The 24,226-nt window shown below is 41.0% G+C and overlaps 2 protein-coding genes across 3 annotated transcripts in view; one reads left to right on the plus strand and one right to left on the minus strand.

Annotated features, from left to right (window-relative positions):
* LOC118402210 (dual specificity protein phosphatase CDC14AB-like) overlaps positions 1–10,896 on the plus strand; it is a 28,493-nt gene extending 17,597 nt beyond the window's left edge. For both annotated transcript variants that reach the window (XM_035800228.2, XM_035800227.2), the window contains exons 11-13: positions 7,758–7,843; positions 8,012–8,155; positions 10,160–10,896. In XM_035800228.2, the coding sequence (XP_035656121.1) occupies positions 7,758–7,843; positions 8,012–8,155; positions 10,160–10,208 (279 nt within the window). In that variant the 3' untranslated portion in view covers positions 10,209–10,896. The remainder of the gene's footprint in view (positions 1–7,757; positions 7,844–8,011; positions 8,156–10,159) is intronic.
* Positions 10,897–16,012: 5,116 nt separating this feature from the next.
* On the minus strand, positions 16,013–20,011 carry LOC118402211 (cytochrome P450 7A1-like). Its single transcript, XM_035800229.1, has 6 exons — positions 19,791–20,011; positions 18,685–18,925; positions 17,953–18,557; positions 17,270–17,400; positions 16,964–17,142; positions 16,013–16,866 (listed from the first exon to the last, which is right to left on the minus strand). The coding sequence occupies exons 1-6, from the start codon at positions 19,871–19,873 to the stop codon at positions 16,567–16,569; spliced, it is 1,539 nt and encodes a 512-aa protein (XP_035656122.1). The 5' UTR covers positions 19,874–20,011; the 3' UTR covers positions 16,013–16,566.
* Between the last annotated feature and the right edge of the window lie 4,215 nt (positions 20,012–24,226).

Below are 24,226 nucleotides of genomic sequence, written 5' to 3' on the forward strand. Positions count from 1 at the left end.
TCCTAGGTTTTGTATTGAAGTCAGAGGAGGGCGGAAGCCAGCTGTCTTCCGGCTACACCATGGTGCTACCCTACAGAGTGCTGCTGAGGCTACTGTAGACCTTTGAAAAATAGTGTTTTAATCAGTTATTTGGTGACGTGATTATATTTAGTATAGTTTTTTCTAAAAAGGATAACTTTTTAGATAAAAAAAAGCTGAAGGGGGGGTTCGCCCAGGGAGCCATACTAGCTAGAACCGCCACTTCGAGTCACGACCACTCACACTGTAGCCTAAACATAGTCCAGTTCAAAGTGAATGGCACAGATCTATATATGACAATGGCTATTTACAAATAGGCCTACTACAGCTCTGATTGGTTATGGCGCACCGGTTTGTGTAGAGTACAGGCCTGATTCGAGCCTGTCAATGCAATAGAATCCTACTCCAATGCACTCTACCTACAAGACAATCTCTAGCAAAGTTAATTTAGCATACCGTCTTCATTGTTTGTTTTGTTACGATATGTTACATTTAATGTGGCTAATATTGCCACAGTAGAGCCAAACGTTGATAGTGTTAACTAAAGAGGAAAACTCTAGAAAATTGAGTGAAGTTCAATCGAGTACTTCTTTGCGTGGGCCGAGGGGAGCTGAGCGCCCACGCATGTGTGCAGCTTAAAGGAACATTGCTATTGAGCATGTTTTGGATGCTCTGGATCGACGTGTACCACAGCGTGTTCCAGGTCCTGCCAATATCCAGCAACTTCACACAGCCATTGAAGAGGCATGGGACAAAAAACATTCCTCAGGCCACAATTAACAGCCTGACCAACTCTATGCAAAGGAGATGTGTTGCGCTACATGAGGCAAATGGTGGTGACACCAGATACTGACTGGTTTTCTGATTCACACCCCTACCATTTTTTAAGGTATCTGTGACCAACAGATTTATACTGTATCTGTATTGGCAGGACCTGTACATAGCACCTGTACATAGCCCATCTGTAAATAGCCCAAACAACTACCTCATCCCCTACTGTATTTATTTATTTATCTTGCTCCTTTGAACCCCAGTATTTCTACTTTGCACATTCATCTACTGCACATCTACCATTCCAGTGTTTAATTGCTATATTGTATTTACTTTGCCACCATGGCCTATTTATTGCCTTTACCTCCCTTATCTCACCTCATTTGCACACATTGTATATAGACTTGTTTTTCTACTGTATTATTGACTGTATGTTTGTTTACTCCATGTGTAACTCTGTGTTGTTATATGTGTCGAACTGCTTTGCTTTATCTTGACCAGGTCGCAGTTGTAAAGGAGAACTTGTTCTCAACTATCCTACCTGGTTATAAAGGTGAAATAAAAATAAATGAATACATTCCCAGTCATGTGAAATCCATAGATATGGGCATAAATTAATTTATTTCAGTTGACTGATATGAACTGTAACTCAGTAAAATCTTTAAGATTTTTGCATGTTGCGTTTATTTTTTGTTCAGTTTAGATAATAAGTGATATCCAAATCGCCCGTAGGCTACACCACTGCTGTTATCCTTACCTCCAAGCATTTATTCAAGTTGGATAATCTTTGATTGCCAAACTGCAGTCACTCCATTGGAAGATGTAGCTTGGACTATATTCCTTCAAAAGCCTATTCCTGCTCTTTCCCCGAGATTCATCAAACGCATTTGGTGTGTCATCATAGTGGTCTCTGACTTGTGGTCAGACTCGCTCAGGCGGAAACAAATGTAAACTTGAGTCTTTTTTCAATGCTGATTTGAATGTCATTGAGAAAACAAAAAGGTGTCCAAATAAAATGATGCAAACATCCTTTCTGAATTTAAAAGTAAGCCTAGAAGTAATCTAGTTTTTCAAAAGTATCTGTAATCTGATTACTATATTTTTGCTGCTAATATAACATATTCGTTAGTTTTTTTGTAATCTGTTACATGTAACGGATTACATCTAATCCGTTACCCCCCCCATCCCTGTTTGTATGTTTTACTTTTCAACTTTATTTATAGACTTAAGATATAACAACAAAAACAATACAACCCCAACCCCTCATTCTCCCATCCATCCCCTCCCTCCCTCCCTCCCTCCCTCCCTCCCTACAAACCACCCACCAAGGCATCTATAAAAGTAAGTTAAATAGGACAGAAAAACAGAAACAAACAGTAATAGAAATAAAAACAATGGGGATAAAGTTATATAAAAATTCTTATCAGCACAAATGGCCACTAGAACAGACATGACCGCTTACCAAACTATGCAAGTTACACTAAGTAAAATACTTTCCATGTATTATGTTAATGGAGACCAGTTTAAGTCAAACTGTTGTTGGGACCCATGCACAGTGTACCTAACCTTCTCCAGAAGCAGAGATGACATCACCTCCTTAACCCACTGCATAAAGGAGGGCGGCTTTCGCATTTGCCTGATGCTTGGTAGCATTCTGGTCTAGGGGAAGTACCCCAAAAATGTCAGGGACCGGGTTGGTGCTAACAGTTGTATTACACATATGTGAGAATGCCTCTCAAATGGGTCCCAGAAGCCAGTCAAAGATTGGCATGACCAAAACATATGTCCCACAGTCGCTGGACTCTGGTGGCATCTGAAACACTTGGTCAACATTTGGGTGTATTTTCCCAATCTGTCATTTGACAAAAGCCCACGCCTTATTCAAAATGATGATGTGTGGATACACTCAATACTCTGTTGCCAAAAATCATCATGTAGCTCGCCACCTACAGTGGGGGAAAAAAGTATTTAGTCAGCCACCAATTGTGCAAGTTCTCTCACTTAAAACGATGAGAGGCCTGTACTTTTTATCATAGGTACACTTCAACTATGACAGACAAAATGAGAAAAAAAATCCAGAAAATCACATTGTAGGATTTTTAATGAATTTATTTGCAAATTATGGTGGAAAATAAGTATTTGGTCAATAACAAAAGTTTATCTCAATACTTTGTTATATACCCTTTGTTGGCAATGACAGTGGTCAAATGTTTTCTGTAAGTCTTCACAAGGTTTTCACACACTGTTGCTGGTATTTTGGTCCATTCCTCCATGCAGATCTCCTCTAGAGCAGAGATGTTTTGGGGCTGTTGCTGGGCAACACGGACTTTCAACTCCCTCCAAAGATTTTCTATGGGGTTGAGATCTGGAGACTGGCTAGGCCACTCCAGGACCTTGAAATGCTTCTTACAAAGCCACTCCTTCGTTGCCCGGGCGGTGTGTTTGGGATCATTGTCATGCTGAAAGACCCAGCCACGTTTCATCTTCAATGCCCTTGCTGATGGAAGGAGGTTTTCACTCAAAATCTCACGATACATGGCCCCATTCATTCTTTCCTTTACACGGATCAGTCGTCCTGGTCCCTTTGCAGGAAAACAGCCCCACGCATGATGTTTCCTCCCCCATGCTTCACAGTAGGTATGGTGTTCTTTGGATGCAACTCAGCATTCTTTGTCCTCCAAACAAGACGAGTTGAGTTTTTACCAAAAAGTTCTATTTTGGTTTCATCTGACCATATGACATTCTCCCAATCTTCTTCTGGGTCATCCAAATGCTCTCTAGCAAACTTCAGACGGGCCTGGACATGTACTGGCTTAAGCAGGGGGACACGTCTGGCATTTGAGTCCTTGGCGGCGTGGTGTGTTACTGATGGTAGGCTTTGTTACTTTGGTCCCAGCTCTCTGCAGGTCATTCACTAGGTCCCCCCGTGTGGTTCTGGTTTTGCTCACCGTTCTTGTGATCATTTTGACCCCACGAGGTGAGATCTTGCGTGGAGCCCCAGATCGAGGGAGATTATCAGTGGTCTTGTATGTCTTCCATTTCCTAATAATTGCTCCCACAGTTGATTTCTTCAAACCAAGCTGCTTACCTATTGCAGATTCAGTCTTCCCAGCCTGGTGCAGGTCTACAATTTTGTTTCTGGTGTCCTTTGACAGCTCTTTGGTCTTGGCCATAGTGGAGTTTGGAGTGTGACTGTTTCAGGTTGTCTTTTATACTGATAACAAGTTCAAACAGGTGTCATTAATACAGGTAACGAGTGGAGGACAGAGGAGCCTATTAAAGAAGAAGTTACAGGTCTGTGAGAGCCAGAAATCTTGCTTGTTTGTAGGTGACCAAATACTCATTTTCCACCATAAATTCATTAAAAATCCTACAATGTGATTTTCTGGATTTTCTTTTCTAATTTTGTCTGTCATAGTTGAAGTGTACCTATGATGAAAATTACAGGCCTCTCTCATCTTTTTAAGTGGGAGAAGTTGCACAATTGGTGAAAAAATACTTTTTGGCCCCACTGTATGTCTTGCTCCCATGCAGACTTTGTATTTGCAAAGGAAGGCGGATTAATGTTCTGTATTATGTCGTATAGAGATTGTGCCCTTCAGATAAGGGTTAAGATCTAAGCACCTCTCAACTGGACACTTAGTGGGCTCAAGTGGAAATGAAGGGAAATGTTTTTTGGCAAAGCTGCAAGTTTGTAGGTATCTAAAAAAAAAGTGGGTATTGGGAATATTATGGTCAACCCTCAGAGTATCGAATGAGACAAATGTGTTATCAACAAATAGGTCACAAAAAAACAGCAGACCGTTCCTAGGCCAGAACTGGAATGCCGTGTCAATCTGTGATGCTGGGAAGAGATGATTAGATGTTAATGGAGAGAAGCCACTTGCTTGTTAAAGGCTAAAGTGACTTTGGAATTGGGACCAGATTTTAAGGGAGTTCTTAACAATGGGGTTCAAAACATGGATGCCAAGGTTCATGGGCATTGGGGAGCACAGGAGCGATACCGGAGACGTTGGAAGGCTTGACTGTAACTCTATGATGGCCCAAGTTGGGCCGTCCTTGTTTTCAAATGTAGAAACCCAATAAACACATTTAGAAATATTTGCTGACCAGTAGTAGTGTAAAAAAGCCTGTGGGCTTAGGCCTCTCTAGATATACCTTTCTCATTCGTGGATTTGACTTATTCCAAATGAAGTTGGAAATGTAACTGTCCAGTTGTTTGAACATCGACTTTGGCAGAAAAATGTCAATCATTTGGAATAGGTACAAAAACCTAGGTAGTACAGGCATCTTAACAGAGTTAATGCGACCTGCTAATGAAATGGGAAGAGACGAGCACCTAATGAAATCCTGCTTAGTGCGCTCCAGGAGTGTTTTGAAGTTATGTTTGGACAGAGCCTTAAATGAGCGTGTGACCTTTATCCCCAAATAAATAAAGACCTGATGCTTAAATGGGAAATTGGCATACCCAATTCCTTCTGCGAATGGATTAATGGGGAGGAGCACACTTTTTGTTAGGTTTAGCTGACAACCAAAACCTTGTAGCATGTCTAAGAGAGCGGGCATAGTGTTAGAGATGTATAAAAGAAGATTGTCTGCATATAAGGACACCTTGTGAGTTATGTTGCCCCTTAGTATTCCCTTAATCCTCTCCTCCGCCCCGCAGGGCGATAGCAAGAGGCTTACACAGATATAAGCAACCCTACCCTATACGGATAAACAGCAACCCTGCCTGGCCCTCTGTGGAGAGGAAGTAGCTGGAGGTAACATTGTTGGTGTGAACAAAATCCACTGGGGATGAGTACAACATCTTAATCCAGGAAAGGAATGACAGGACCAAACCCAAATCTCTCTAGTACTGCAAATAGATATTCCCACTCAACCCCCGGTCGAAAGCCTTTTCAGCATAAGAGATGACAACTTCTGGCTGTAGAGTTGAGTGGGCAGAATAAAGTACATTTAAATAGGCGGCGAATATTATAGAAAGATTGCCTACCTGAGATAAATCCGGTTTGGTCAGAGTTAGTTTGTATGTTTTTTAAATGTGATTTTACAGTTTGAATGGGGTGTCATGGGTCCTGTTCTGAAGGGTGTAATGTCACAGAACGTTCAGATAGAAATGTATTGTGCAACAAACACAGGGCTGCCAAACTCAACCAGTGCATATTGAAAAAGCTCAACGAATTTGCGGGCCAGACATAGCCTATTATATTTGTTAAAAACATTTTTTTGCATAGTCCTACAACTGCTACCCATGTCCATTTTATAATGTCCACTTATCTACGTAGGATTCTGCATATAGCATTTTAACATATTGAAACAAAAGAAGAGATATTTGTCCAGTCTTTGCTGCTACGCTTGTGCATTCCTGTGACCTTAATCAAAAAGTATTTCATAACGCCGAATAACAAAAACATAGCTCAGTTGTTGTAACATTTAAAACATTTTTTTCATTTCTTGCACTGCGTGGATCACTGGTGTGGCAGAATGCAACATTGCTGTATGGTGCAATCAAAATGTCTTGATTTGAGTAGGTAGCCTAGGCTACTTCTTAAATGTTGCTGTAATAGTCCCACATGTTTCTCCTTTGCATGGTTGTTAGATATCTTATGAATAATGACTAAACCATATTTACATTTAAATAGAACTATAACTAATTAAACTCTAACCTGTTTTACAATATCTGATTAATAATGTTAGTTCCTAAGGAAGAGGTTATGTAGCATGGACAAGGGGTAATTGGAAATTATAGCCATTGTGGATGAAGGAATGTATGTGTGTGTGTGTCTAAAGTAAGCAAAGAGTGTCATTAACCTATGTTTGAACCGACTCAGCTATAACTCTGTGGCGATCAAATAAGACAGCGGGAGCCCCTCCAGGTTTTCCTTATCTGGAACTGTCTGCTAAGTGGTAATAGACTATGGTGAGACTTCAGGAGTTAATCCAGGTATAGTGTGTCAGGTATGTGCGCTAGTGAGTTGGAATGAACTTTTGAACCTGCTTTGTCCTGGTCGAGAGGAGGAGAGACATTTTATAACCTATGACTTCATATGTGATATATAAACTGTTGTACATGGTTCTATGAGCAGCGCTCTCGAGAATGCTATTGGCTAATTTTGATAGACTGGTCTCTGTCTGTTTTATGCAAATGAGGATCTTACAAATTCTTAGAAACAGACAGTGATTTCAATTGAATTGGTTAATGAATATATATTTATAGGAATTGTTCAATTCCTTTGACAATGGTGTTTTTTTTTTTTGGCTAGTCATTGTCAAGCTACAACATATTTGCCAGACCACAACATATTTGTAGCTTAGCTAGGACTGTGGCATGTGTCTGTACCCTCTGCTGCGAGCTGTAAATGGGACACACAGAAAGCAACGTAAACGGGACACAGAAAAGCAGCGCAAAGGAACTTTGAATTCACCGGGCGCATCAGGTTGTAATTTTGTAAAGTTTACTAATTTATACTCGCTTGTGTGTCCTATTGTCCTTTAGTAGTAATTTATACCCTCGTGGGAATCCTTTATCTTAACTCTTTTGACAACCAAGATGACATTTTATGTAGGTTACAGCAATGACTAGTCGGTACCGAAACTCGGCATGGACATTTGGCTTACACCACTTTTAAACACTGGCTGGCTCGTGCATTGCTTGCTGTGACTTCTAGTGCAGCGCATAGCAGGCGGTATGGAAGCGGGCCAAAATGAATTGACATCCCAAATCATTTCACGGGCCAGATAGAAATGTGTCACGGGCCAGACTCGGCCCGTATTGGACACATGTGGTGTTACATATAGGACTGTCTGTCAGGTACAATAAGGATTCAGGTCAGTTTTATTCATTGCATTATAATCTGAAATGGTCTGACCCTGTCTAAGTCTTTTGAGGGCTGGCATTTTGCTTAGGATGTGAAATGATTGCGACTGCATGTCTTGGTTTGTCGCCCTCTCTCTGTCATCTGCAGAATAACTACAGGGAGTGTCTGACCCAAGGAGATAAACTCAGGGATTTGAAAGGCCGTCGCTCATCCAGGTCTGCCACCACTTCACGGTATGGGCGTGTGCTGTGCGAAAGTGAATGTGGTTAAACATCCATCAATACTTCGTTGACGTTGATTGCATTGTACATCGACAGACATAACCCTGCGTTCAACTTTAGAGCTATACTATTTTTAAATGGTTATAAAGCCTTATTGTTTGTTGTACCATCTTTCTCCAGGTTGAATTTGACAAAGACCAGTCAGACCTCTATCACCCCTCCCAAGTGTTCCAGGCTATCTCAGGTCCCTGTCCCCTTCTCCTCCTCCTCTTCTCCCAAGAGGCTGGTGCAAAGCTCCTCATCATCAGCTAGTAACCTTAAGAGGTGAGTTTCTGTGTGTGTGATGTGTGTGTTTTTGTGCCATCTTCATATGTGTTCAGGTATGTACAGTTGAAGTCGGAAGTTTACATACACTTAGGTCGGAGTCATTAAAACTAGTTTTTCAACCACTCCACTAATTTCTTCTTAACAGACTATAGTTTTGGCAAGTCGATTAGGACATCTACTTTGTGCATGACACAAGTAATTTTTCCAACAATTGTTTACAGACAGATTTTTCACTTATAATTAACTTTATCACAATTCCAGTGGGTCAGAAGTTTACATACACTAAGTTGACTGTGCCTTTAATCAGCTTGTAAAAATCCAGAAAATGATGTCATGGCTTTAGAAGCTTCTGATGACACCATTTGAGTCAATTCGAGGTGTACCTGTGGATGTACATTGGGGCAAAAAAGTATTTAGTCAGCCACCAAATGTGCAAGGTCTCCCACTTAAGAAGATGAGAGAGGCCTGTAATTTTCATCATAGGTACACTTCAACTATGACAGACAAAATGAGGAGAAAAAATCCAGAAAATCACATTGTAGGATTTTTAATGAATTTATTTGCAAATTTTGGTGGAAAATAAGTATTTGGTCACCTACAAACAAGTGGGAGAACTTGCACAAGTGGGAGAAATTGCACAATTGGTGGCTGACTAAATACTTTTTTGCCCCACTGTATTTCAAGTCCTACCTTCAAACTCAGTGCCTCTTTGCTTGACATCATGGGAAAATCAAAAGAAATCAGCCATGATATCAAAAAAAAAATTGTAGACCTCTACAAGTCTGGTTCATCCTTGGGAGCGATTTCCAAACGCCTGAAGGTACCACGTTCATTTGCACAAACAATAGTACGTAAGTATAAACACCATGCAGCCGTCATACTGCTCAGGAAGGAGACGCGTTCTGTCTCCTAGAGATTAATGTATTTTGGTGCGAAAAGTGCAAATCAATCCCAGAACAACAGCAAAGGACCTTGTGAAGATGCTGGAGGAAACAGGTACAAAAGTATATATATCCACAGTAAAACGAGTCCTATATCAACATAACCTGAAAGGCCACTCAGCAAGGAAGAAGCCGCTGCTCCAAAACTGCCATAAAAAAGCCAGACTACAGTTTGCAACTGCAGATGGGGACAATGATCATACTTTTTGGAGAAATGTCCTCTGGTCTGATGAAACAAAAATAGAACTGTTTGGGCATAATGACCATCGTTATGTTTGGAGGAAAAAGGGGGAGGCTTGCAAGCCGAAGAACACCATCCCAACCATGAAGCACGGGGGTGGCTGCATCATGTTGTGGGGTTGCTTTGCTGCAGGAGGGACTGGTGCACTTCACAAAATAGATGGCATCATGAGGTAGGAAAAGTATGTACTTATATTGAAGCAACATCTCAAGACATCAGTCAGGAAGTTAATGCTTGGTCGCAAATGGGTCTTCCAAATGGACAATGACCCCAAGCATACTTCCAAAGTTGTGGCAAAATTGCTTAAGGATAACAAAGTCAAGGTATTGGAGTGGCCATCACAAAGCCCTGACCTCAATCCTATAGAACATTTGTGGTCAGAACTGAAAAAGCATGTGCGAGCAAGGAGGCCTGCAAACCTGATTCAGTTACACCAGCTCTATCAGAAGGAACGGGCCAAAATTCAACCAACTTATTGTGGGAAGCTTGTGGAAGGTTACCTGAAACGTTTGACCCAAGTTTAAAAAATGTAAAGGCAATGCTACCAAATACAAATTGAGTGTATGTAAACGTCTGACCCACTAGGAATGTGATGAAAGAAATAAAAGCTGAAATAAATCATTCTCTCTACTATTATTCTGACATTTCACATTCTTAAAATAAAGTGGTGATCCTAACTGACCTAAGACAGTGAATCTTTACCAGGATTAAATGTCAGGACTTGTGAAAAACTGAGTTTAAATGTATTTGGCTAAGGTGTATGTAAACTTCCGACTTCAACTGTATGATCTCTCCCGTTGTCTCTCTCTCTCCTTCTAGTCCCTTTAGCCTGAGTATGTTCAGCTCTAAGGCTACTACCATTCACTGAGCCCACGTTGATCACTGACTTTTCATCTTTGACCTTCTGACCTTCCAGTTGACCCCAGGAGACAGGAGGTTAACCCCCTCAACAGCTGGAGAAATGTGCACGATAGTCTCTGTTATAAATGCACGTTAAATAACATTTAATAATACAACAACAAAAAATCGAATCCACCCCTGAGACACTCTGTAAAAAATAATATTTGTAACAATTGGATTTGTAGACATGATCTCGTTTCAATCAATGTAATTGTTTGGTTTCAAAATGGGTTTATTATCATTGTTATTGTGTGCAAGGAGAATGTTTATCATGGCTTTCTCTTATTCAGTTATTGAATTGATTTATATTGTTTGATTGACGCTGTAAAAGAGGACACATCCTACTGTACACTCAATTGATTCATGAGTGGCTGTCTTATGAATGTTGTCATTCAGGAGATCCATTTGTTTTATGTGAATACAGATTTGGATTGTAACAGAAGTGACTCTGGTTGAGCACTTTTTTCTGACTTGTTTTTACGACTCTTGTTGACAGGCTCGAGACAATTGTTTTGTTTTAAATGACTTTAAGTAGTAGGCCTGTATGGCGTATATGGAATGTATTTCTGCAAACTTTGCAGAAATACTATTGGTACATTGTCATTTAAATTTGATTAAAATCATTCCTTGTTAAAATAAGTTGTCTTTCTCTGCAAATGTTATTTGACTCATAAACATGGCAGGTTAAGACACATTTTTCGGCTTATATTAATATCTCCAACAATAAAATAGGGACCATGTATAGCAGTTGTAAGGGCAGGAAATCAACAGAAGTCAAGGCAGATTGAAGTGCTACCTTTAAAAAATATATATATATTTGCAGATCTTGTGTTTACACAGGCAGCCCAATTCTGATGATTTTTTTCCACTAATTGGTATTTTATGACCAATCAGATTTCTTCACAAGATGTTTTTCAGAATTGATCTGATTGGTCAAAATACCAAAAAATACCAGTGAAAAAAAATATCAGAATTGGGCTGCCTGTGTAAACGCAGCCTTATAGTGATCCAATGGTGAATATGCCATAGGCCTACTTGGCCTCATACGTGACCATACCATTACCAAATTGTAAACCAATGAACTGGTTCTACAATGTAAAAGGCAATTTACATATCCATCTTTACTTTGATACATTTGTATATATCAGAAATAACGGAAGAAGTTTTGATTTATTAAATAACATTTATGTTAAATTGAACACTTTCAATACTTTTCTAACAACTCATAGTAACCTCCCTAGGCTTGGACTTCCAAATGAGGAGCGCAGGCCACGTATATACATATACTTATGACCAATTAGATCAGCTCTTTTGCCAATAATTGGGCAAAATATCAGAATTGGGCTGCCTGTGTAAACGCAGCAAGAGAAACTAGACTCATGCACAGATGGAGCGCTCCAAACAAAAGTACATAAATGTTATGTAATAAATCAAAACTTCTTTCTCACAAGTGTAACATAGGCCTCGTTTGTGAACACTGCAAACAATGTGACCACTCCATAGCCGTGGGAAGATGTGGGGGTACTGAGAATTCTTTTGAAAACGTTTTTTCGCCCGTGCTACAGACGACTATATCGGCCCGTTAATTCAGGACTAGTGAAGGCCCAGTGCATAACCTTCGTGAACTATTTCATTGTTTATGTCACGCCGGGAATAAGAACAGAAGTTAAAGATGTCGACTAACCAAACACTTACATTCTAGAACACCGGGTATGACGTTGGTTAACGCATTGGCATTGGCCCCCTAGATTGGGCAATTCCATTCAACTCTGTTTGAACTTTAGTCACCCAACAACAAAGGGACCAAATGAATGACCAGCTGTACAGATTTCATTCATAGCATTCTTCATCTCGCCCCAGAGTAACCCCTGTTCCAGTTAAATGACCTCACATAGACTCTCTCTCCCAACCCGCGCTTGTGGCTCAGACCGCAAATCAATGATTGCATCTCTGCTCAAAGGTCACACTTTCAATTGTTTTGAATGGCTCTCGTCTTGGGTTTACCTGAGGATGGAATGGCGGGTAAGGTTCGCTAAATCTCAGAACCGTATGTGCTTTAAGCCAAACGGTCATTTTGTACATGTCATGTCAGGGTAAAGCACATAGCTACAGAACTGGTGCCAGGCTAGGGAAAGTTAAACCACAGTTATGAAAGCTTCTGGGATTATGGTGACATTTGTAAGAACTAAGAATGCAGTGTATCTCAGGAGTCTCTGACATGAAATGATTTGTATAACACCTTGAATAGCCTAAAGTTGTGAAGAAAGACTATCTTTAAAGTTATCATTATCTTCTCCTGTTATCCTGTCTTTTGTATTTTTAACATAGTTCCATTATACAGTACCATGGTTTTGGTATATGATTGATGGTAGCCCACATAGGCACATTTGGGTCTGAACTGTGGTAAACTCAACTGTTTAATTTGATGGCCTTTACAAACTCTCTGAAGAGCAAACAAGCAATTCAACAGTAATATTTCAACAGCAAACACTGCAGTACAATTGAATCACAAGTTAGTTTAAACGAGATTCAAGTCAATCTAATCGTACATGTTCACTTCTGAAGCGTCATTAGCATCAAGGATGTGCTTTTGGGTGTAGGTTATATATAACCAGATCAAATTCCAAAGAAATAAAGCTAGATGGGTTCTTCGGTTAGAACACTACAGCGAGAACATAATTTTGGGATTAAATCAAGCACAGATATAAAACAACAAATAGATCAAATAGGATCAAAGTTATTAATTGTGTTGCAGTCATTAAGGCTGCTCAGCCAAGCTGTGCCTGAGGCATGAAATGCTCTTCCAATAACTACTTTCACAGACGGTAGCTCACAAATGCACCCGTTGGCCTGTTGGTGAGACAGCTGTGCTGACAGCAGCAGTTGGGGTTACGATGTGCCAGTGACACTGTGCCTACTGGTTCTCTTATCATCCTGGGGTTGATGTCTAGCCCAGCTGGCACACATACAGTCAGGTCCATAATTATTGGCAGGTCCATAATTATTGGCACTCTTGATGAAGATGAGAAAGAAAATACTGTATAAAATAAAGCATTTCAAGACTGAGGTATTATTTTGTTCTCAAAAAAAGGGAAAATTATATTATTTTATACGAATACAATTGCTCAAAGATATATATTTTATTTAAGAAGTAATAAAAAAATATATATAAAAACGATAGGGGTTAAAATTATTGGCACCCCTCTTTTCAATTTTTTCGAACCCTCCTCTGGCGAGGATAACGACACTGCCTTTTTCTAAAATGTTTAATGAGATTAGAGAACACATTGGGAGGGATCTTAGATAATTTCTCCATACAGAATATTTCCAGATCCTTGATATCCTTTGTCTGCGTTTATAGACTGCCTTCTTCAATTCAAACCACAGGCTTTCAAGGGGTTTCAAGTCCAGAGACTGAGATGGCCATTGCAAAATGTTGATTTTGTTGTCAAAAATTGCCAACAAGTGACATCAATAAGGGATCACAACTTTCACCTGGTCAGTCTGTCATGGAAAGAGCAGGTGTCCTTCATGTTTTGTACACTCGGTTCTTTGTGAATTTTGATTAGTGCTTGGGGTTATAGTCTTCCTGGAAGACGACCAGGTTTTTGGCTAAAATGTCCTGGTACTGGGTAAAGTTCATGATGCCGTTGACCTTAACAAGGGCCCCATGACAAGTGTAAGTTAAATAGCCCCATAACATCAAAGATCCACCACCATATTTTACCATAGGTATGATGTACTTTTATGCATATGCTTCTGTCTTCAACTCCAAACCCACCACTGGTTTGTGTGGCCAAAGAGCTCTATTTTCATGTTATCTGACCATAGCACCTGTTCCAACAGGTCTAAACACCCTGCCGGAATGTTCTCCAATCTCATCAAACAAGGCTCATCTGTATTCCTCCAGTGGTGTGTATTCATGGATGCCGAGGGAAGCCAGGCTTTCCCCAAAAATGACCAACAAGTGACATCAATAAGGGATCATAGCTTTCACCTGGTCAGTCTGTCATGGGAAAGAGCAGGTGTCCTTCATGTTTTGTACACTCAGTGTCAATGCCTAAGGCCGAGTACAACACAACGACACAGTGGCAGAATAAATTAAACCACACCTTTGTTACATCACAAAACCGGAGAGCAACCTCTGTCTGGTGAAGCCCACAAAGCATATTGCATGTAACAAACAGTTACATGACCTACAGTATGGTCAAGGAAGTGAATGTTTTCGACATTTTCGGACTACTAAACAACTATTGATTTAGAACCATGGAGAGTTACAGCAAGTCGCAAAGAAAACAATAGCTGCCTCTACTATTCCAGCGTCATTTCAACTTCAACATCAAAACAATCACCTATGCTTAGTCTAATACAGTGACAACTAAAAGAAACCAAAAACAATTTAGTCCAATCAACGTAAGCTGAATATGATGTCCATGGTTCTGATTTTTGTGTGTGTATGCGTGCGTGCAAGTTGAAAAAACATGTTGACTCCACCTACTTGTAGAGAAACGCCAATGCCATCCTCCTCTCTTTAATGTTGATGAAACGGTTTATGACTCTGTCATACCGTACACAATTTTTTTAAAGTTATGTCCTAGGCTACGTGGCTAAAGTACTTCCTCAATAGCCTAACTTCCTTTCATGGGAAACGTTAGCTAGTTGACGTTGGCCTACTACATCTAGCTACATATTGAAGTTCCATCCTCTCAGTCCAGGGGCACAATGTAAGAATTTACGGATGGATCAGAATGGCCTTTATAATCATTGGCCAGTACGGAGAATTAAGTAAAGCCACAAGTCTGAATCCCTATCTCCATCCATTGCTAATTTAGGAAAGTGCCAATTTTAGCTAGCTACCTAGCCACCGGAGGACGACAACACAATGAGATGCAACAAGTTGTTTCAGTCAATCACGTATTTATCTCAATGCGATGTAATAGGAGTGAAGCCAAATCCAAACTGGCTTCCCTTGACACTTCTGTTGGTGCGCCAGGACCATTCACAGTTGAGCTCACTCAGTTAAGCTCAACACTGATTGGCTATTATTTTATACTTTTTTTTTATCAAGGGAGGCCAAATGCTCACTGGCTACACATACAGAGACAGAGGGGCGCTGTTTTACTCATTTGGATACTTTCTCCGGTGAGATACATTCAGCCTCTTGCGAATTGAAGGAAAATTATGAAACACACAGAGACAAAATAAATAAATAAATAAATATGTTTTTCAATTTTTTTTCTTGGTCAATTTGTTTGGGAAGGCTGGCTTCCTTTGGCACCCATGAATACATGTCACTGGATTTCTTGTATTACTTTTTTCTCTGAGCAATTGTATAAAATAATAGAATTTCTCGTTTCTTACATACAATATAGTCAATTTCATACAGTATTTTTTGCTAATCTTTATCAAGGGTGCCAAGGGTGCCAATAATTTATGATCTAATGATGACTGGACAAGTTACCACAGGACATTAGGAGCTGACCCATTGTTCTATAGGTCTATTTACTGAATCTTGTCATAGTCTTGATATCTTCTAAATGATTCATTCCAATGCTAGTCTTCTAAATAAAACCCAAATAGTACTAACCACCAAGCCCTTATGGACCTGAGATGGGACACCAGCACCTGGTGTACCACATTTACCTTCCAATGTAGAAGAGAGAGAGAGAGATACCTTATCTGAGGTTTATGGAATTACCTAATACCATGAGAGTGTGGTCAAACTAATGACTGAATAAACAAATGAATGACACAATACACTGTTATAGAAATGTATTGATTTTATACTCGTTTTATAAAGTATATCAAATTAAACATTGCATGCATTTTAATACTTGTTTTGTACAGTATATCAAAGTAAACATTAATACAGATTACCAAAATGTATTTCATCCTAGCAGAGGGAATCATTCAATGGAACTACAATGTACATTACTCTACTCAGTCGGTGTAGTTAGAGCCATTCAACATCACAGTAAATAGTGGCATTTACCAACTAACTACTGATAGTGAGGGTCACAAACAGAATTACCTCCGCAATGTTGAATGATTTCACAGTTCAAAGATGGAGGTCGACAATAAGGATATAGTTATGATGATTAACTGGAAGATGCAGTAAATATTACTGATAACACTTATATGGAGTTCTACCAATGTCACTTTCGAAATGGGATGGGCGTTTCGCCAGTGCTACCATTCTGAGGCGATCACAAACCACTCTGTGGCTTTTGTTTTGCGCATCAACTTCAAAAAGACATTAGAACAATTCTTAAATATACAATATGTACAATTTACATTATTAAGAAAGTAGATGAGTGGAGTCCGTCTTACTGAGTTTTCAGTTTGTATCGAAAGTCAATGTCATAGGTGGGTTGCAGGATCCCCAGACCTGCACGTGATTGGTCGAGAGGAGGCACTTTAACGGCTGAGTCTAGGAGCTCCATGTTGAAGTAGGACAGAACCAGCGCCAGGAACTGCTTGATCTCATGCACGGCGAAGAAGCGCCCAGGGCACTTGGTCACCCCTGAGCCGAAAGGCATGTAATAGTACCTCAGCTTGCGTCCCTCCCTGTAGAACGTCGTCTTCTCCTGGCCGTTGTCATCAAGATATCTGTCGTATTTGTAGGTCTGTGGATTGAGAGGGGAGTTAGAGGAAAGACTGACACTCCTAACCCTAGTTATATGGCCTTTCATCTTTAAAGGGAAGACACTGAGCATCACTCACCAAGGGATCCTCATAAATCTTTGGGTCAAAGTGGAGCATCTGGGGGTAAAGGGCGATGACGTCATCTTTGCGGATGCGGTACGACTCCTGGTTATCAAGGTGAAGCAGGAAGTCCTCTTTGGCCACTCGGATGTTCATTGATGCGCTCGACAGACGCATGGCCTCCTTGATGATGCTGTCTGCAGGGTCAAGAAGACATGGTTCTTTATTATACCATATTCACTGGACAGCTTGACTTTCGTGTCAAACATGATTTTGGAAAAATATCTACTAAATCATTTTTTGTATATTGCAGCTTCCCCTTACCTATTACAGGCATATTGTCCAGGTCCTCCCGGGAGAGAGTGAGTTGTGGTTTGCTAGGGTCGACACGCTGACCTGAACTCTCCAGAATATTCTTCACCTCCTCATTGGCTGCTTTCATAGCCTCAGGACTCCTGAAGAGGCAAGACAAGATGGAGGGTAAGTCAAACCATCAAGTTCAGACTATACAGATCATGTATCAAAATATTCCCAACATGCACTTTGGACCAGGTTGTTCTCTGCAGCTCTATGACATAAAGGGAATGCTATGTCTCTCCAATGAGCCGTTCTTGACACATCTGTTATCACAGGAGTTACTGTGAGCTAGCACTAAGTCGCAGTCAGTAGTTGAGAATGACAATTTACTGTACAGGACTGTTACAAAATACATTGCCCAGCCCTTATCTCCACCCTAATGAGCACAGCATCTATGTTCAGCTGTTTGAACAAGATAGCTAAGCTGATACACCCCCCCCACAATGCAGGAAATGCAAACTTGTATTGTATTTGAGTTTTAAAAAGGATTGACATTTCAGACTTGTTTTGCCCTAATAAAAAATGTATCAACCCCTATAGAAATGTCCATGAATTGTAATCCACATAATAATTCAAATGTCCTGTTGCTGCAGGACACTTTTCCTGCTGTAGTAAGCTGGCTCAAATTAAGATCCAACATCTGTACATACCTAATCATGTGGAGCAGGCTCCAGAAGGCAGTCGGGAGCGTGTTGGCCTGCGAGGCCCACAGCAGAGCCACGTGGGTGCGGGCCTTGCTCAGGTCATTGAAGGTCGACAGGGTGTCATTCAGCAGCATGCGCAGTGAGATCAGGTCCGATACATTCTCGCGTTTGCTCAAGTTCTCAGCCAGCATGGTCTTCGCCAGGTTCTCCCTTGCAGAGTGGGCACTCTTGAACACATGGATGGGCAACCCAGCCACCAACGCCGGGAAGATCTTGTCGAACTCCTTGAAGTTCTCCAGGGTGTTGAGGACCAAAGCCTTCTGGGCCTCCTGGCGCGCAGCATTCTTGTCGTTACCCAGATCCTTGCCGAAGAGTGTCAGGTAGCTCGACTCGAACATGACCTTGTAGCAGAAGGCGAAAATGCCATCCACGTCCCATCGATCCTTGCTGGGGCTGAGGGTGTCTGACTGCAGCATGACCGACTGCAGGTTCTCCATCATGGTCTCGATGAGCGAAGGGAGGGCTTCACCTTGCAAGGTCTTCATGAAGGTCTGGTGGAGGTTCTCTGTGGTGTAACCGTGCCTGGGGTCCATGCTGTCATGGCCGAAAGCCTGGGTGGAGATAAAGAGAGGTTTCATTTAAGACTCTTGAAAGCCTGCATTGACAGATATGGATAGATTAACTCATCATCAGCAAATATTTAGTTGAACAACAATTCAGAGTTAGGCATGTCTTTACCTTGACCGAGGTGGAGAAGTGAAACTTCTTCCAGTCCAGATGCCTGCCTTGGCGGATGACGGCGTGGTAGGAGAAAGGGTCGCACAGGAAGTGAAAGTACTTGCCAGCGATCTTGCAAGTGAAGATGTGCCCATACTTATTCTGTCGGCTCCGGAGAAACTCCAGGGGGTTGGTTCCAAACTGGACGGCACAGCCGAGGTACGGGATCAAACCATTTTCCACTGGTGGTTCACCTGGTTTTCTTGAAGAGCAACAACAATCATTTAGCATCATAGCAATGATAAAGCAATGTCCAAAGCAAGCCATCGGAAATACTTGAACATAGGAAACACAAAGGTGATGTTTAGACATGAGATGTTTAAAATACGTGAGTTAAAGCAACATCCAAAGGACACCTAAAGATGTCCAATGAATCCAGACTTGTATCTGAACCTAATTTAAATGTTGTCTTATAAACCCAAAGCAAACAACAACAAGGTGATGTCAGAATCGAGTGATGTGCTCAAATGACAAAACTTTGGAAAGTTGTAAGTCACATCCAGCAGAACAAAACCCAATGCCACTGCAGCAATCTCAGAATAACACTACCACTTATACATAACTGTCAGGTTTGTACAACAAAATAAAGTATGTCACGAAATTACAGCTGGCTTTTTTTGGCAAGTAGACATCACTAAAGTCTCCATAAAAATGAATAACCTTTTGCAACATGGAACCCTTTTACATATTTTTTAAGAGCAATACAGGTGACACAAATAAAACCCACATAACATCAAAGAAAGAAAACAATAAAAGGGTCAGCTGTAAATATGGTTGTTCAAATCAAATCAAATGTATTGATATTGCCCTTCGTACATCAGCTGATATCTCAAAGTGCTGTACAGAAACCCAGCCTTAAAACCCCAAACAGCAAGCAATGCAGGTGTAGAAGCACGTTGTTGTACACTTTAAAAGGAATACCACACCCAAAGCCTTCACATTATCAGACACATGTTCCATTCCACAATGTTATGCTGTGTGCTTCATTAGACTGTTGACCATCAAACATTGAATACCATTCAACATTACTTTTTGCATTACTATAAAATGCGTGGGTCTCTGCTTACCTCTTACGGATCCCCAGAGCAAGCCACAGACAGCAGCAAAAGCTGATCACCACAACCCAAATCAAAGAGACAGTGATGATCATGGTTGCTTAAGATGCTCGTGGCAAATACCTGTGTGGAGAATAGACCAAAAGGTGCCAGGTGCTAGAGAGGGCTAATGGCCAGGTTTAGTGTTAACTCCCTGGCAGAGAGAACTCAGCTAGATGACAGTGGAGGTTCTGGAAACTGTGCTCGTGGAATCCTAAACTCTGATTCAGATTATTTATATGGTGCTCCACACAAGCCATGGGGAGGGACATGAAGCATAGAAGCAGTGGGGATGACTGATTGGCAAGTGCAGCCAAGACACCGCCCTCCTGTTACATGTTTGCCAGTGTTACCTATTACACTAGATGTCTCTAGTAAATCCATGGAGGTGTGTGTGTGAGTTGTACAATGGCCTTGACTGTAGTCCATGGACAACACCACCTGAAGGACAGCAGACTGTACCTGATAGCACCACTGGGTGGGCAAATAGATTTCAAGGTAATTGATGCTTTTTCTGTGTCCCACTCGCACTGTGTGTGTGTGTGTGTGTGTGTGTGTGTGTGTGTGTGTGTGTGTGTGTGTGTGTGTGTGTGTGTGTGTGTGTGTGTGTGTGTGTGTGTGTGTGTGTGTGTGTGTGTGCGCGTGCCTGTTTTGACCCATTGAGACCAGTAACTAGGCGGAGGAGGCAAAGTATTATTTTTCAGCTACTCTTAGAACATAAATATCAAAACAATTCATATTTTTGCACTCAAGAGGTAATTATCTTGAACAATAACCGTTTCCCCATACCTCATCAACCCTCAGTATAGAACATTTACATGCAGTACATTATTATTACCCTCAGGTGGTGACTAGTCCTTTTCCAGCGTTTTATAGAGAACAGCAGCTCTTGTATCTACAGTTTATGAGATTAGTCAGATATGTGGAACCTAGTATATAATTAGAAGTGAAAGAAGTGAAATAGTCTCCAATGTCTCAACAGTATGTTAGGTTTGGATGATGTAAGCTTTTTTGGAAAGAGCCTCTCTACATGGTTGTTTTGGACAAGTGACTATGTCTGGACAAGTGACTGAGTCAGACACCCATGCTTGAACAATAGGTACCCTGTCATGTCGGGGGATCTTTGTGGTTGAACAACACGTGTCATTTCATCAGTTATGGTCCTTCTGTAGCTCAGTTGGTAGAGCATGGCGCTTGTAACGCCAGGGTAGTGGGTTCGATTCCCGGGACCACCCATACGTAGAATGTATGCACACATGACTGTAAGTCGCTTTGGATAAAAGCGTCTGCTAAATGGCATATATTATTATATTATATATTATAAAGACTATGTAGTGCTGGAACTGAGTGACACTGCTCTTAAAATAGGGTTTCTTTCTCAAGATTAATTCATGTTCAAAAGTGGGACCATTTGAGCTCAGAGTGTGTGGATTTTCAGGATCTAAGTAAAATCTTGAAATTGTAAGAGGATTGTTGCATCTTTCCTCATACATTTTTACAAAGGTGAATTATATATTCTCCAAACCACAGGATGATACTCTGATGAAAATAACTAACTAAGATGTTCATTTATGTTCATCCATGTCTGCAAGACTGCCTACCAATGTAGTACTATACTTATTTTCTTCCCACCTCACCAAATGCAGCCACTATGCACACACAGCAGACAACTGACAGTTCAAGATGAAATCATGAGATTGATTAAAGAGGAACAGTTGGAATGAACCAGTGAAGATGTGAACAGGATGGGACTTGTCCACCTTTCAAAGTTAGCCGTTCACGAAAGAGATGACATGTATTTCACCTCACCGACAGTTTGAAAAGACTTGCTGACACAGGTTATGTCCTTATCCCTGGCGTCATGCCAACTGATTTCAAGTTTAAAGTATTGTTCATTGTTTGTATTATGTCCCTTGTGGTCTCAGATGGAAAGGAGTTTTGCTACATTTTTTTATTGTAAACTTTACCATGTGAAACTTTTAGAACACTCCTTAATAGATGTACTAAAAAACAGACACTCAAATCAGTTGATCAGATGACTCTTTGAAAAATTCTAAAAAATTCTCCACTTGTGTTTACACAAAACCATACCAAACCCCTCTTTCTTTCTGTAACTAACTCCCTACTTTACATAGCTTCAGATTTACTACAAATGTGAGTCAAACCAAAAGCTCCTTCTGACCAGTGATGTGGTTGGATTGCATCACCACTTTCCTGCCCGCCTGCCCTTTGAGTTTAGACTGTAGTAACCTAAATCCATCCGCCTCCACACAGGTCACTCCTGGATAAAAGGTTACTCCCCTACCATGGTTGTGGCAACCTGTGGCTGATGGCTCTCATATCATTCAGTTAACAGTCAGGAAGGCCAACCATTCCTTAATTTGAGCTATCACCTAATGCTGGGATGGGCAACTTTGATGGGGGTGGGGGCCACAACAAATCTGAACTCGCAGTGGCTCGCAGGTCTGTGTACCCACATATGCGGTCAGAGCCAGCCCTAGCCTTTTGGGAGACCCTAAGCAAAATGTTGTGTATTTTACTATTCTTACTCTCAACAGTAAGTTGAGCCCCCGACTGAGCCTACCATTTTTGAGAATGGCTATGTTGGTGGTTGTGGATCCTGTTAATGCTTGTATTAGGTTGGTGTCACAATTTGTGACAGAATGTATTTATACGCTACTCTGTCAGGCAGCTACAGTGCTTCAGAATGTTTTTATACACTACTCTGTCAGGCAGCTACAGTGCCTTCAGAATGTATTTATACACTACTCTGTCAGGCAGCTACAGTGCTTCAGAATGTTTTTATACACTACTCTGTCAGGCAGCTACAGTGCTTCAGAATGTTTTTATACACTACTCTGTCAGGCAGCTACAGTGCTTCAGAATGTTTTTATACACTACTCTGTCAGGCAGCTACAGTGCCTTCAGAATGTATTTATACAATACTCGGTCAGGCAGCTACAGTGCCTTCAGACTGTATTTATACACTACTCTGTCAGGCAGCTACAGTGCCTTGAGAATTTAATTATACACCACTCTGTCAGGCAGCTACAGTGCCTTCAGAATTTAATTATACACTACTCTGTCAGGCAGCTACAGTGCCTTCAGAATGTATTTATACACTACTCTGTCAGGTAGCTACAGTGCTTCAGACTGTATTTATACACTACTCTGTCAGGCAGCTACAGTGCCTTCAGAATTTAATTATACACTACTCTGTCAGGCAGCTACAGTGCCTTCAGAATGTTTTTATACACTACTCTGTCAGGCAGCTACAGTGCCTTCAGAATGTATTTATACACTACTCTGTCAGGCAGCTACATTGCCTTCAGAATGTATTTATACACTACTCTGTCAGGTAGCTACAGTGCTTCAGACTGTATTTATACACTACTCTGTCAGGCAGCTACAGTGCCTTCAGAATTTAATTATACACTACTCTGTCAGGTAGCTACAGTGCTTCAGACTGTATTTATACACTACTCTGTCAGGCAGCTACAGTGCCTTCAGAATGTTTTTATACACTACTCTGTCAGGCAGCTACAGTGCCTTCAGAATGTATTTATACACTACTCTGTCAGGCAGCTACAGTGCCTTCAGAATGTATTTATACACTACTCTGTCAGGCAGCTACAGTGCCTTCAGAATGTATTTATACACTACTCTGTCAGGCAGCTACAGTTCCTTCAGAATGTATTTATACACTACTCTGTCAGGCAGCTACAGTGCCTTCAGAATGTATTTATACACTACTCTGTCAGGCAGCTACAGTTCCTTCAGAATGTATTTATACACTACTCTGTCAGGCAGCTACAGTGCCTTCAGAATGTTTTTATACACTACTCTGTCAGGCAGCTACAGTGCCTTCAGAATGTATTTATACACTACTCTGTCAGGCAGCTACAGTGCCTTCAGAATGTATTTATATACTACTCTGTCAGGCAGCTACAGTGCTTCAGAATGTATTTATACACTACTCTGTCAGGCAGCTACAGTGCTTCAGAATGTTTTTATACACTACTCTGTCAGGCAGCTACAGTGCCTTCAGAATGTATTTATACACTACTCTGTCAGGCAGCTACAGTGCCTTCAGAATGTATTTATACACTACTCTGTCAGGCAGCTACAGTGCCTTCAGAATGTATTTATACACTACTCTGTCAGGCAGCTACAGTTCCTTCAGAATGTATTTATACACTACTCTGTCAGGCAGCTACAGTGCCTTCAGAATGTATTTATACACTACTCTGTCAGGCAGCTACAGTGCTTCAGAATGTATTTATACACTACTCTGTCAGGCAGCTACAGTTCCTTCAGAATGTATTTATACACTACTCTGTCAGGCAGCTACAGTGCCTTCAGAATGCATTTATACACTACTCTGTCAGGCAGCTACAGTTCCTTCAGAA

This window comes from Oncorhynchus keta, chromosome 23 (assembly GCF_023373465.1).
Source record: "Oncorhynchus keta strain PuntledgeMale-10-30-2019 chromosome 23, Oket_V2, whole genome shotgun sequence".
Taxonomy (NCBI): Eukaryota; Metazoa; Chordata; class Actinopteri; order Salmoniformes; family Salmonidae; genus Oncorhynchus; species Oncorhynchus keta.

Coding starts and splice junctions, on each gene's coding strand:
- LOC118402211 (XM_035800229.1), bottom strand. CDS start 19,873: ATGATCATCACTGTCTCTTTGATTTGGGTTGTGGTGATCAGCTTTTGC. Junction 18,558..18,684: donor ACTTCTCCACCTCGGTCAAG/GTAAAGACATGC, acceptor ATCTCCACCCAG/GCTTTCGGCCATGACAGCAT. Junction 17,143..17,269: donor GGACAATATGCCTGTAATAG/GTAAGGGGAAGC, acceptor TTGACCCTGCAG/ACAGCATCATCAAGGAGGCC.